The sequence below is a fragment of the Salvelinus fontinalis genome, chromosome 42 (assembly GCF_029448725.1).
Source record: "Salvelinus fontinalis isolate EN_2023a chromosome 42, ASM2944872v1, whole genome shotgun sequence".
Taxonomy (NCBI): Eukaryota; Metazoa; Chordata; class Actinopteri; order Salmoniformes; family Salmonidae; genus Salvelinus; species Salvelinus fontinalis.
In genome coordinates this window covers 2,762,307-2,775,603 of record NC_074706.1, presented here as the reverse complement: position 1 = coordinate 2,775,603, position 13,297 = coordinate 2,762,307, and the positions used below count along the sequence as shown (strand labels likewise).

The window sequence follows — 13,297 nt, the reverse complement described above, 5'->3', positions numbered from 1 at the left end:
GATTTTCACTGGACAGGTGTTCATTTATTGGTTTCTAACGTTATTGTTAGCCAAAGCAACACGAGTGGAAACCATTGAAGGAGCGAAGCTGCACAGATATTCCACGGCTCATCACATTCACATTGTTCTGTATCTGTATGGTTAGTTTTCTGTCAGTGGAGGCTGGTGAGCGGAGCTATAGGAGGACAAGCGCATTGTAATGGCTTTCAGGAACTGAGGTCCCGCCTCCTGCCTCTCTATTGGATGGTTTGTCTATCAATCAAGATGTGCAGGCTAATGAGAGATTGCTATTGGTGCTTGATAACCATTACAGGCAGCTCACTCATCAGTAAAGCTCAAGACCAAAGCATTATATAATGTTGTTGTTTTTTTACTTTAGACAATTCCACAAATGAATAACTGTATTTTGAGCAGTCTATTCCTTCCTACTGCATGTTTGACAGGTAGGCCTTCAAATGAAAGGTGTTAAAAACCAGTCTAAAATCCTAAATGGTGCGTGTGTGCGGTGTTTTGTGTGTGTGTGTACTGTCTCTGCGGGTCAGAATGGAGGAAGCTGAAGCGTTGGACTGAGATGTTTGCTGCCATCTAGTGGCGGTAAACGGAATAACGACACTGCAATGACAGCTGTTGCAGCTACAATAAACTGTATGACAACAATGTAATGTAATTGTATCACTGTGCAGTTTCAGCAGATAAGACCGTTTTCATTGTGATTGTGCCCTGACAACAAAAAGATAGCAGTTTTGAAAAGTGCAGTAACTGCAGTCGACTGTGGTATTTTGGACGCAGTAATTGTAGAATAACTGCATTGTACTGCTGTTGAACTGCAGTTATACTGCACTCTAATTACAGTTACACTGCAAAATTACTGCAGTAAAAAAAATGTTTTCTGCATACTGTAGTTATACTGCAGTCTTTCTTCCGTAATGGTGATTTAACATATCTGATTGTATGGGGTCCCCTACGGAAGTTCCGGCTAACTTCCATACAAGAAACAGAGAGTCTGACATAACACCTGCAGCTAGCAGAGGCAGAGGTTCATTTTATTACAGCACCCCCGTTGCATTCTGGGAGAGTGGATAGAGACTTAGCAGTGGATCTTTTTTAGTAGTACGGCAATTTCTGGCACCCGAAATCTCATGTCGAAATAGCTAGTCTTCCGCTATCGGTAGTAATGGCGCTGACATGGTTCGAACGGTTCCTGGCCTCGATGCTGCGGGGAGCGGTCGGGATGCTGTTTGCCGTCTTCCAGCTGCTCTCTCAGCGGCGGGGAGCGGACAGGTCCGTGAGGAGGCTCCCACCAATCACCAACCCACTGTTGAAGGTCCCCGCGATGCGGCTCGCCCGCATGATTCGACGGAGAGAGGCAGGTGAACTTTATTAAAGTGTTGTTAGGTAGTTAAATGCCACCCGGTAGATCGTGACATAACGTGTATTCATATAGATATGACCGGGATAAATGAAGAACTGCCAGTTGCTTGTTTTATTATGCATCGCAGCTCGGGATTGTTTAGGGAAGAGAAAGATTCTGCAAGGTGACTCGGTTGCACTGATGAATGCTGGGATATGTAGGCTAGTAATAACTCACACGACAGTAGTTTACTGACATAGTAGTTTACTGTACTTCGTACCTAATAGCACTTGTATTACTCTGGGCCTACTTGAATAAAGTAGCCTATTGAATTAGCATTTCATATAAAATACATTCAAGATGGTTGTGTTTTCAAACACATCCTGTCACATCCCAGAGTTTATACTGTAGTTTGGTTCCCTATTCTTTACAGGGCTCTGTTCAAAAGCAGTGCACTACATAATGAGGTACCAGTTGGGACACAGATTTGTGTGGCTTTGGTGGTTGAGCCGGGCTCCCTGTTGAGAGGGATTTACTTCCAGAACGTAAACAATAGTGGCAGGGGGCCACGTAGAGCCACCGGAGGGGACTTTACTTCACCTGCACAAAGGTCACTGTAGTCAGAGGACGGTACATCCCAAATGGCAACTGGTGACCTATATAGTGCACTTCTTTTGACCAAGACCCAAAGGGTTCTGGTTGAAAGTAGTGCACTATAAAGGGAATAGTGTGCTATTTTGGGATAGAGACAGAAACAATAGGAACTCTTTCCCCTACTCCCGTTCTCTCTCTGCTATGTAATGTTACAGTGCTTTGAACATCTGGGAAATATCACTACACATCCTGCCAATTGTACTCTCAGAATAACTTTTTACAGTGTTTACAGCGTACGAGAATAGACATATTCATCCCAAATATTAACGGTTGTGCTTCTCATTTCTTTTTTGGATTGATCCATTTGTATCCCAAATGGCACCCTATTCCCTATGTAATGCACTACTTCTGGTCAAAGGTAGTGCACTAACAGGGAATAGGGTGGCATTTGGGGCACAGCGCATATCTTGATGAATCAGACTGTAATTGATATAATTGCCCCTGTTCTCTCAGGTAACCAGTGTGGAGGTGGTACAGACCTACATAGACCGCATCCAAGAGATTAACCCTCTCATCAATGCCATGGTCAAGGACAGGTGAGAGAGAGAGAGAGTGTGTGTGTGGAGGAGATAGAGGACACCTACTTTCACTGTGCATTTCAAGTCAAGCCACACTCCCGTCCTCCCTTTATCTCTTACCTCCTATTCTCTGTCCGTCCCTTCTACCACCTCTCTCTCTCTTTCTCCCTGCATCCCTCCACCCATCTCTCTCAGGTTTTCCTTGGCCCTGCAGGAGGCAGCCCAGGTGGATAAGCTGATCGAGGAGGAGACAGGAGGAGAGGATGTTCTGGAGGACAGGCTTCCTCTACTGGGTGTCCCGTTCACTGTCAAAGAGGCCTTCTCCCTCCAGGGTAGGCTGCTGATGCTACTTCTTGTAATGATGATTAGAACAGAGTCACTATATTTCTATGTACCCTGGTACTCTGGTAATTAGGGTCCCTGACCTGCAGCAGTACTGCTGTCAGTTGTATTTCAATATTTGATGCAACGTTTGGTGTTAAAGTATGGAGTCTTGCGTCCAGGACAGGCTACTAATGCTACTTATAGTGAGGATAATATGGTCAACATGGCCGATACCCTGACCTGTAGTTGTGCCTGTGCTGCGATCAGGGTTCTTTCCCCACTGGTCGTCCTTGATGCAACATTTGTTGCTAAAGTCTATCTGTCTCTGTGCCATTCCCTCACTCTCAAGGTCTAAACCTGCTGAAATGGGAAACCTACTGAACTACTACAGTTGAAATAGAAGCCTTGTTTGTTCCAATGCCTTGTTCACTGTCCCCATTTACCATCTCTCTCCCTCTCCTGCCCCTCTCTCTCGCTCTTCTCCCCAGGTATGCCTAACTCCACAGGGCTGGTGTCACGGCGGGGGGTGATTTCGGCAACGGACGCTCCCCCGGTGGCTCTGCTGAAGAGGGCAGGGGCCATTCCTCTGGGGGTGACTAACTGTAGTGAGCTCTGCATGTGGCTTGAGTCCCATAACCACCTGTATGGAATCACCAATAACCCATACGACCTGGAGAGAATACCAGGGGGAAGCTCCGGTTAGTTACACCGCTGTCATTCTCTAATGGAATAGAATGGATGGAATCCAATGGAATGGCAACAGAATGTTTGGAATAGGGAGGAATAGAGTAGGAGTAGATCATAGAATGATACCTTTTCTGTCAACCTTCAATATATTGTTGTATGTCAGTGTGACTCCAAGTGTTTCTACCATCTTGTATGACCTTTATCTCTCTGTCTGTCTCTCTCAGGAGGGGAGGGCAGTATTTTAGGCAGCGGTGGTTCCGTGATAGGGGTCGGCTCAGATGTTGGGGGTAGTATTCGCATCCCAGCATTCTTCAACGGCATCTTCGGCCACAAGCCAACATCAGGTGAGGGCGTCCAGTCTGACACCTGTGTGTGAGTGGTGTGTGCATGGAGGTTTGTATCCATCCCGCGTTGTAGAGAGACACATCCTGTGTGTGTGAGACACTCGCACCAATCTGCTGTCTCTGTAGGATGTAACGGGGCCAGTTCCTTCTAGTCGTGCGTGTGGTTGTGTTTAATTGCAGGTGTGTGTGTATTTTAGTATTTGCTATTAGCTGTTGCGAAAGCAGCAGCTACTCCTCCTGGGGTCCACACGAAACATGAAACATGACATAATACAGAACATTAATAGATAAGAACAGCTCAAGGACAGAACTACATACATTTAAAAAGGGCACACAGTCTACAGAGTTCCATTGAATAATCTATATAATACTGGAGGCTTTCTTGAGTTTGTTGTGGATTTGGGGACTGTGAAAAGACCCCCTGGTGACATGACTGGTGGGGTAAGTGTGTGTATACAGTGGATTTTTAGAAATGTTTTCAAATGTATTAAAAAACTACATCAGTATTCACACACTTTGCGATGAGACTCAAAATTGAGGTCAGGTGCATCCTGTTTCCATTGATCATCCTTGTGATGTTTCTACAACTTGATTGGAGTCCTCTTGTAGTAAACTAAATTGATTGGACATGATTTGTAAAGGGACACACCTGTCTATATGAGGTCAGACAGTTGACAGTGCATGTCAGAGCAAAAATTAAGCCATGAGGTCGAAGGAATTGTCCATAGAACTCCGAGACAGGATTGTGTTGAGGCACAGATCTGGGGAAGGGTACCAAAACATTTCTGTAGCATTGAAGGTCCCCATGAACACAGCGGCCTCCATCATTCTTAAATGGAAGAAGTTTGAAACCACCAAGACTCTTCCTGGAGCTGGCCGCCCGGCCAAACTGAGCAATTGGGGGAGAAAAGCCTTGGTCAGGGATGTGAACAAGAACCCTATGGTCACTTTGACAGAGCTCTAGAGTTCACTCTGTGGAGATGGGAGAACATTCTAGAAGGACAACCATCTCTGCAGCACTCCACCAATCAGACCTTTATGGTAGTGTGGCCAGACGGAAGCCACTCCTCAGTAAAAGGCACATGACAGCCCGCTTGGAGTTTGCAAAAAATAACCTAAAGGACTATCAGACCATGAGAAACATAATTCTCTGGTCTGAAGAAACCAAGATTGAACTGTTTGGCCTGCATGCCAAGAGTCATATCTGGAGGAACCTGGCACCATCCCTACAGTGAAGCATGGTGGTGACAGCGTCATGCTGTGGGGATGTTTTTCAGCGGCAGGGACTGGGAGACTAGTCAGGGTTGAGGCAAAGATGAACGGAGCAAAGTACAGAGAGATTAAAACCTGCTGCAGAGTGCTCAGGACCTCAAACGGGGGCGAAGGTTCACCTTCAAACAGGACAACGACCCTAAGCACACAGCCAAGACAACGCAAGAGTGGCTACGGGACAAGTCTCTGAATGTCCTTGAGTGGCCCAGCCAGAGCCCAGACTTGAACCCTATCGAACATCTCTGGGGAGACCTGAAAATAGCTGTGCAGCGACACTCCCCATCCAACCTGACAGAGCTTGAGAAGATCTGCAGAGAAGAATGGGAGAAACTTCCCAAATACAAGTGTGCCAAGCTTTTAGAGTCATACCCAAGAAGACTCAAAGTCTGTAATTGCTCCCAAAGGTGCTTCAACAAAGTATTGAATAAAGGGTCTGAATACTTATGTAAATCAGATATTTTATTTTTTATACATTAGAAAACATTTCTAAATGTTTTTGCTTTGTCATTATGGGGTATTGTGTGTAGATTGTTGAAGGGAAACAAACTATTTAATCTGTTTTAGAATAAGGCTGTAATGTAACAAAATGTGGAAAAGGTTAAGGGGTGTGAATACTTTCCGAATGCACTGTAAGTTGACTATGTAAACAATTTGGTGCTTTTCAACACTAATGTTTCTTATAAAATAAGAAGTGATGCAGTCAGTCTCTCCTCAACTCTTAGCCAAGAGAGACTGGCATACATAGTATTTATATTAGCCCTCTGATTACAATGAGCAACAGCTTGACTAGGTCTTTCTTTGCAACACTTGACCATATGACTGGACAATAATCAAGATAAGACAAAACTAGAGCCTGCAGGACTTGCTTTGTGGAGTGTGAAGAAGAAAAAAAAGCAGAGCATCTCTTTATTACAGACAGACCTCACCCCATCTTTACAACCACTGAATCTACAGTTGAAGTCGGAAGTTTACATGCACCTTAGCCAAATATATTTCAACTCAGTTTTTCACAAATACTGACATTTAATCCTAGTAAAAATCCCCTGTCTTAGGTCAGTTAGGATCACCACTTTATTTGAAGAATGTGAAATGTCAGTATAATAGTAGAGATGATTTATTTCAGCTTTTATTTCTTTCATCACATTCCCAGTGGGTCAGAAGTTTACATACACTCAATTAGTATTTAGTAGCATTGCCTTTAAATTGTTTAACTTGGGTCAAACGTTTTGGGTAGCCTTCCACAAGTTTCCCAAAATAAATTGGGTGAATTTTGTCCCGTTCCTCCTGACAGAGCTGGTGTAACTGAGTCAGATTTGTAGGCCTCTTTGCTCGCACACTTTTTCAGTTCTGACCATACATTTTCTATAGGATTGAGGTCAGGGCTTTGTGAGGGCCACTCCAATACTTTGACTTTGTTATCCTTAAGCCATTTTGCCACAACTTTGGAAGTATGCTTGGGGTCATTGTCCATTTGGAAGACCCATTTACGACCAAGCTTTAACTTCCTGACTGATGTCTTGATGTTGCTTCAATATATCCACATAATTTTCCTGCCTCATGATGGCATCTATTTTGTGATGTGCACCAGTCCCTCTTACAGCAAAGTACCCCCACAACATGATGCTGCCATTCCCATGCTTTACGGTTGGGATGGTGTTCTTCGGCTTGCAAGCATCCCCCTTTTTCCTACAAACATAACAATGGTAATTATGGCCAAACAGTTCTATTTTTGTTTCATCAGACCAGAGGACATTTCTCCAAAAAGTATGATCTTTGTCCCCATGTGCAGTTGCAAACCGTAGTCTGGCTTTTTTTTATGGTGGATTTGGAGCAATAGCTTCTTCCTTGCTGGGTGACTGTTCAGGTTATGTCGATATAGGACTCGTTTTACTGTGGATATAGATACTTTTGTACCTGTTTCCTCCAGCATCTTCACAAGGTCCTTTGCTGTTGTTCTGGGATTGATTTGCACTTTTCGCACCAAAGTACGTTCATCTCTAGGAGACAGAACGCATCTCCTTCCTGAGCGGTATGACGGCTGCGTGGTCCCATGGTGTTTATACTTGTGTACTATTGTTTGTCCAGATGAACGTGGTACCTTCAGGCGTTTGGAAATTGCTCCCAAAGATGAACCAGACTTGTGGAGATCTCATTTTTTTCTGAGGTCTTGGCTGATTTATTTTGATTTTCCCATGATGTCAAGCAAAGAGGCACTGAGTTTGAAGGTAGGCCTTGAAGTACATCCACAGGTACACCTCCAATGATGTCAATTAGCCTGTCAGAAGCTTCTAAAGCCATGACATCATTTCTGGAATTTTCCAAGCTGTTTAAAGGCACTGTCAACTTAATGTATGTAAACTTCTGACCCACTGGAATTGTGATACAGTGAAATAATCTGTCTTTAAACAATTGTCTTTCTACAGTATAGGTGTAGTATCTAACGTGGGTCAGTTCTCCTCTCTCTACAGTATAGGTGTAGTATCTAACGTGGGTCAGTTCTCCTCTCTCTACAGTATAGGTGTAGTATCTAACGTGGGTTAGTTCTCCTCTCTCTACAGTATAGGTGTAGTATCTAACGTGGGTCAGTTCTCCTCTTTCTACAGTATAGGTGTAGTATCTAACGTGGGTCAGTTTTCTCTCTCTCTCTGTAGGTGTAGTATCTAACGTGGGTCAGTTCTCCTCCCTCTCTATGTAGGTGTAGTATCTAACGTGGGTCAGTTCTCCTCTTTCTACAGTATAGGTGTAGTATCTAACGTGGGTCAGTTCTCCTCTTTCTACAGTATAGGTGTAGTATCTAACGTGGGTCAGTTCTCCTCTTTCTACAGTATAGGTGTAGTATCTAACGTGGGTCAGTTCTCCTCTTTCTACAGTATAGGTGTAGTATCTAACGTGGGTCAGTTCTCCTCTTTCTACAGTATAGGTGTAGTATCTAACGTGGGTCAGTTCTCCTCTTTCTACAGTATAGGTGTAGTATCTAACGTGGGTCAGTTCGCCTCTCTCTACAGTGTAGGTGTAGTATCTAACGTGGGTCAGTTCTCCTCTTTCTACAGTATAGGTGTAGTATCTAACGTGGGTCAGTTCTCCTCTTTCTACAGTATAGGTGTAGTATCTAACGTGGGTCAGTTTTCTCTCTCTCTCTCTGTCTCTCTCTCTGTCTGTCTGTAGGTGTAGTATCTAACGTGGGTCCGTTCTCTCTCCCTCTCTCTGTCTGTCTGTCTGTCTGTCTGTAGGTGTAGTGTCTAACGTGGGTCAGTTCCCCCCGGCCTCGGGGCAGCAGCCTGGTTTCCTGTGTACAGGCCCAATGTGTCGCTACGCCCAGGACCTGCTGCCCATGCTCAGAGTTATGGGAGGAGCCAACGCTGACAGGTACAGAGGGACATCAACAACATGCACAGATAAACAATGACTGCACGTTAATAACACCCAGATATGACCACGTCTTCTCTCTTTCTGTCTCCCCTTGATTCTCTCTCTCTCTCTCCCTCCCCCTCTGCAGGTTGTCTCTGTCGTCTGAGGTGGACCTGAAGAGATTACGGTTCTTCTCTGTTCCTCACGATGGAGGCTCTCCTCTGGTGTCTCCTGTCGACCAGCAGCTAGTCCTGGCTCAGAGGAGGGTGAGAGAGGGAGGAGGGGATGGAAACAGGAGAGTTCCTCTGGTATCTCCTGTAGACAAACAGATAGTCCTGGCTCAGAGGAGGGTGAGAGAGGGAGGAGGGGATGGAAACAGGAGAGTTCCTCTGGTATCTCCTGTAGACAAACAGATAGTCCTGGCTCAGAGGAGGGTGAGAGAGGGAGGAGGGGATGGAAACAGGAGAGTTCCTCTGGTGTCTCCTGTAGACAAACAGATAGTCCTGGCTCAGAGGAGGGGGGGAGGAGGGGAGGGAGACAGGAGGGTTCCTCTGGTGTCTCCTGTAGACAAACAGATAGTCCTGGCTCAGAGGAGGGTGAGAGAGGGAGGAGGGGATGGAAACAGGAGAGTTCCTCTGGTGTCTCCTGTAGACAAACAGATAGTCCTGGCTCAGAGGAGGGGGGGAGGAGGGGAGGGAGACAGGAGGGTTCCTCTGGTGTCTCCTGTGGACAAACAGATAGTCCTGGCTCAGAGGAGGGTGAGAGAGGGAGGAGGGGATGGAAACAGGAGAGTTCCTCTGGTATCTCCTGTAGACAAACAGATAGTCCTGGCTCAGGGGAGGGAGACAGGAGAGTTCCTCTGGTATCTCCTGTAGACAGATAGTCCTGGCTCAGGGGAGGGAGACAGGAGAGTTCCTCTGGTGTCTCCTGTAGACAAACAGATAGTCCTGGCTCAGGGGAGGGAGACAGGAGAGTTCCTCTGGTGTCTCCTGTCGGCCAGCAGCTAGTCCTGGCTCAGAGGAGGGGGAGAGAGGGAGGAGGGGAGGGAGACAGGAGAGTTCCTCTGGTATCTCCTGTAGACAAACAGATAGTCCTGGCTCAGAGGAGGGTGAGTTGGAGGAGCAGAGAGACAATTATTGAGAGAAAGGGAGGTAGAGAGAGAGTAAGAGATAAAGGAGATAAGAGATAAAGGAGAGGGTAGAAACAGGAAGATTAGAAGATGGAAATAAAGAGCCGGAGAGAACATTAGAGAATTCATAGTCACCATGTCTTCCCCAGGTGGTTCAGCGTCTGGAGGCAGACCTGGGGGTCAAAGTTCAGCAGCTGAAGATTCCTCAGCTCAAATACTCCTTCCAGATCTGGAGTGCAATGATGGGAGCCCCGGGGAAGGATGGAAAGGTGTGTATCTATTTGAGTTTTTGCTTGTCTCAGAGTGCATGGTGAGTGCTTAAATGTATAGTATTGCCTTAATGGTCTATATGCCTGTTCGTCCAACAGCAGCCCACATCGTTTGCAGAGCTGATGTCTGACCATGGGAAGAAGATGTGGCCTCTATGGGAGATTGCTAAGTGGACTGTGGGACTCTCTAAGCACACCGTGGCTGCTCTAGGTGTGTGATGGTTATGTGATGGTTGTGTGATGGTTTAAGGACATGTAGTTGGCCTCCCCTACTTCTCTGTTCCTCCCTCCTTTTCTCTCCTCGTCCTCCTCTCCCTTATCAACCATGTCATGTTGTCTGTAACTGGGTATAATGTTATATTGTCTTTCATTTAACTCGGTGGTCTTGAATGTGGGGCACATTGCTGTAAATGACGTAACCAGAGCTCCCCTCAGGTCTGGTCCTGGTAGAGATGTTCCAGAGGGCCCAGCCCACCCAGTTCATCCTGCAGCAGAAGGAATCTCTCCAGAAGGACCTGGAGGAACTGTTGGGGACAGACGGGGTGCTGCTCTACCCCTCTCACCCTCACCTCGCCCCCAAACACCACCATCCCCTCTTCACCCCCTTCAACTTCTCCTACACTGGTCAGTGTTGCTTTAGCTAGCTTGGTGTCAGTGTTGCTTTAGCTAGCTTGGTGTCAGTGGTGCTTTAGCTAGCTTGGTGTCAGTGGTGCTTTAGCTAGCTTGGTGTCAGTGGTGCTTTAGCTAGCTTGGTGTCAGTGGTGCTTTAGCTAGCTTGGTGTCAGTGGTGCTTTAGCTAGCTTGGTGTCAGTGGTGCTTTAGCTAGCTTGGTGTCAGTGGTGGAAGGTAGGAAGTAGTTTGCAGAGCCTCGTATGAGCTTTACCTGGTCAGGACATTATCTAACCCTAAATGACAGCCATCGCCTGAAGTACAGTTCCTAAACTTTTTTGGGTGTCAACATTTTTCTCAGCTCTGACACGGTACCCTTCTCTCATCCCTCACAGGTATCTTTAACATTCTGGGTCTTCCGGTGACCCAGTGTCCGTTGGGGCTGAGCGAGGAGGGTTTACCCTTGGGACTGCAGCTGGTAGTGGGGAAGCAGCAGGACCGTCTCTCCCTGGCCACCGCTGTGTTCCTGGAGAAGACCTTCGGAGGTTGGAGAGACCCTGGGAGCATGGCCACTGCCACCACCCAGCTAGATACCTCACGCGGGACGTCAACGACCACATCGTGAATATACAGAGACGTTTACTCTGAGATGAATGAAAGTCCTAGAAGACAGAGGAATGTATGCACTGACCCAAAGGCAGACACACTCACACGGTCTCTTTGCACATGCCGTCCTGTCAGTCGTCCAGCCTTCTCATTCGTTCTTTAACAACAGACTCTCGCCAGGTTATTGAGTCTCGTCCACCACAGTATGTCTGTTGTGTCTTCGTCACAAAGTGCCCTATGCTTGTCCAAAGAGCCTTTGTGTCCAGTAGTTGTGTGTTCCTGGCTTATGTCCCAAATGACTCCCTACATAGTGCCCTACATTTGACCAGAACCCTATTCCCTTCATAGTGCACTACTTTTGACCAGAGCCCTATTCCCTTCATAGTGCACTACTTTTGACCAGAGCCCTATTCCCCACATAGTGCACTATTTACATATTGCACTACTATGGGTCCTGGTCAAAAGTAGTGCACTCTATCGGGAATAGGGTGCCATTTGGGATGCAGATTGTGACTGTCCGACAGCTATATGTTGCGTCAGGGTTTTTTTTGTTTGTAATGTCCAATAAGGTTTTCTCTCTGTACACTATTTGTCCACAACTAAAGAGACGTTGGAACCTTATTGGCGAGAGAATGTATTATGAGAATGTAATGTGTTATGGTGTAGTCCATGTAAAAATGACGGGCATTGATGGGTGATGTGATATACCACGTCTCTTAAATGACTGGCACTTTTTCAACAAGTTAAAAGGTTAACGTGATCTACTGTATAAAGACATGTGCATATTATGATCATTTGAAAGGATATCTTTGTGATAATGTTTCATATTAAATGTTAATGGTTACTGTCCTACTACAATTATGCCAGAACAAATATTATAATAAAATGTACATTATACTGAGGACAACATTGTATTTCCTAAGTGTGTTTTTGACATTTTCTCTGTGAAACTGACCATTATATTTCCCCCTAGCAGCAATGGTACACTTCAGGCTGGTTTCCCAGACACAGATTAAGCCATTGAGCATGCTTGTAAATCCAAGAGTGGCCTTAATCTGTATCCCGGAAACCCACCCACAATCTCAGGAATGTAGGCCAATGTCTTCTGACAATGTCTTCTTCAATTTGACCACCGGGGGGCGTATATGCTCCAATTACAATTTATCAATAGCATAGAATGTCCGGTTGTCATTGCAAAGGTTGTGTGCTGTTCAGATCTATGAATGAAAGAGAAATGGAGAACCTGAGCTAGTCGATTCAGTTTTTGTTTGTATTCTCAATCAAAGGTATTTATAAAGCCCTTTTTACATCAGCCGATGTCACAAAGTGCTATACAGAAACACAGCCTAAAACCCCAAACAGAAAGCAATGCAGATGTAGAAGCACGGTGGCTAGGAAAAACGTTGGTTCCTGTGACTGAATCATCACAGATTGGAGTGTTGCGCTTCAGAATGAAATCACGCAATGATGTCCTCATTCACCACGCACACACCAGTCCCGTAATAAGAATCTGTCATCACTCAGGGCCGTGGAATTATGCCGCCTTCAAAACAACTGGGAACTCGGAATTCTCCGACTTCCGACCTCAGTCTGTTCAAACCAGCCGGGTTCAGGAAACAAACGAGCTCCGACTGGGTAAAATCATTCTAGAGCACCGACTTTCTGACGTCATGAGTTCCCAGTTATGAACGGGGCATTAGAATTATCTTTCACTTTGAGCTGTCAGACTTTCATGTGCTCATTACAAACTGATGTGGATGGTCGGGGGAATTTGTCATGATCAGTGAGATAATGTTTTGCATCCTGGTGGAAGCTATGGTGCTTTTGTTTTGTCCTGTGGCCTAAGGTTTTTATGTGCCAAGATAAGGAAAAATGCAGCCGATACAAAAGAGCATTGTTTTGAATGGATAATGTCCACTGACATCACAACAGTTAAATATGCAATAAAATATGTTTATTCAAATGAGCTTGCCAATTCTGCTACTTGCTTTAATGTCAAAAGAGTATGAATTTGCTTAGAAACATATTTATTTCCATATTCTTTAACCTGACCATATGTTTGAATATCTGCAGTAGTTTGAGCTCATCATCAGGGTTTTCAGCGAGGGGCACCATTGCTTCAAGTTCCAGCGTGTACAGTAAAAGCATCAGCGGCACAGTGTAACAGAATAATACAATATTAGAAA

At 45.5% G+C, this 13,297-nt stretch overlaps 1 protein-coding gene across 1 annotated transcript; it reads left to right on the top strand.

Moving 5' to 3' along the window:
- Positions 1-963: 963 nt before the first annotated feature.
- On the top strand, positions 964-12,018 carry LOC129841118 (fatty-acid amide hydrolase 2-A-like). The gene is made up of 11 exons (XM_055909226.1): positions 964-1,366; positions 2,459-2,541; positions 2,719-2,855; positions 3,336-3,545; positions 3,759-3,878; positions 8,381-8,516; positions 8,647-8,764; positions 9,777-9,896; positions 9,996-10,107; positions 10,332-10,520; positions 10,901-12,018. The coding sequence occupies exons 1-11, from the start codon at positions 1,175-1,177 to the stop codon at positions 11,128-11,130; spliced, it is 1,647 nt and encodes a 548-aa protein (XP_055765201.1). The 5' UTR covers positions 964-1,174; the 3' UTR covers positions 11,131-12,018.
- The last annotated feature ends 1,279 nt before the right edge of the window (positions 12,019-13,297 follow it).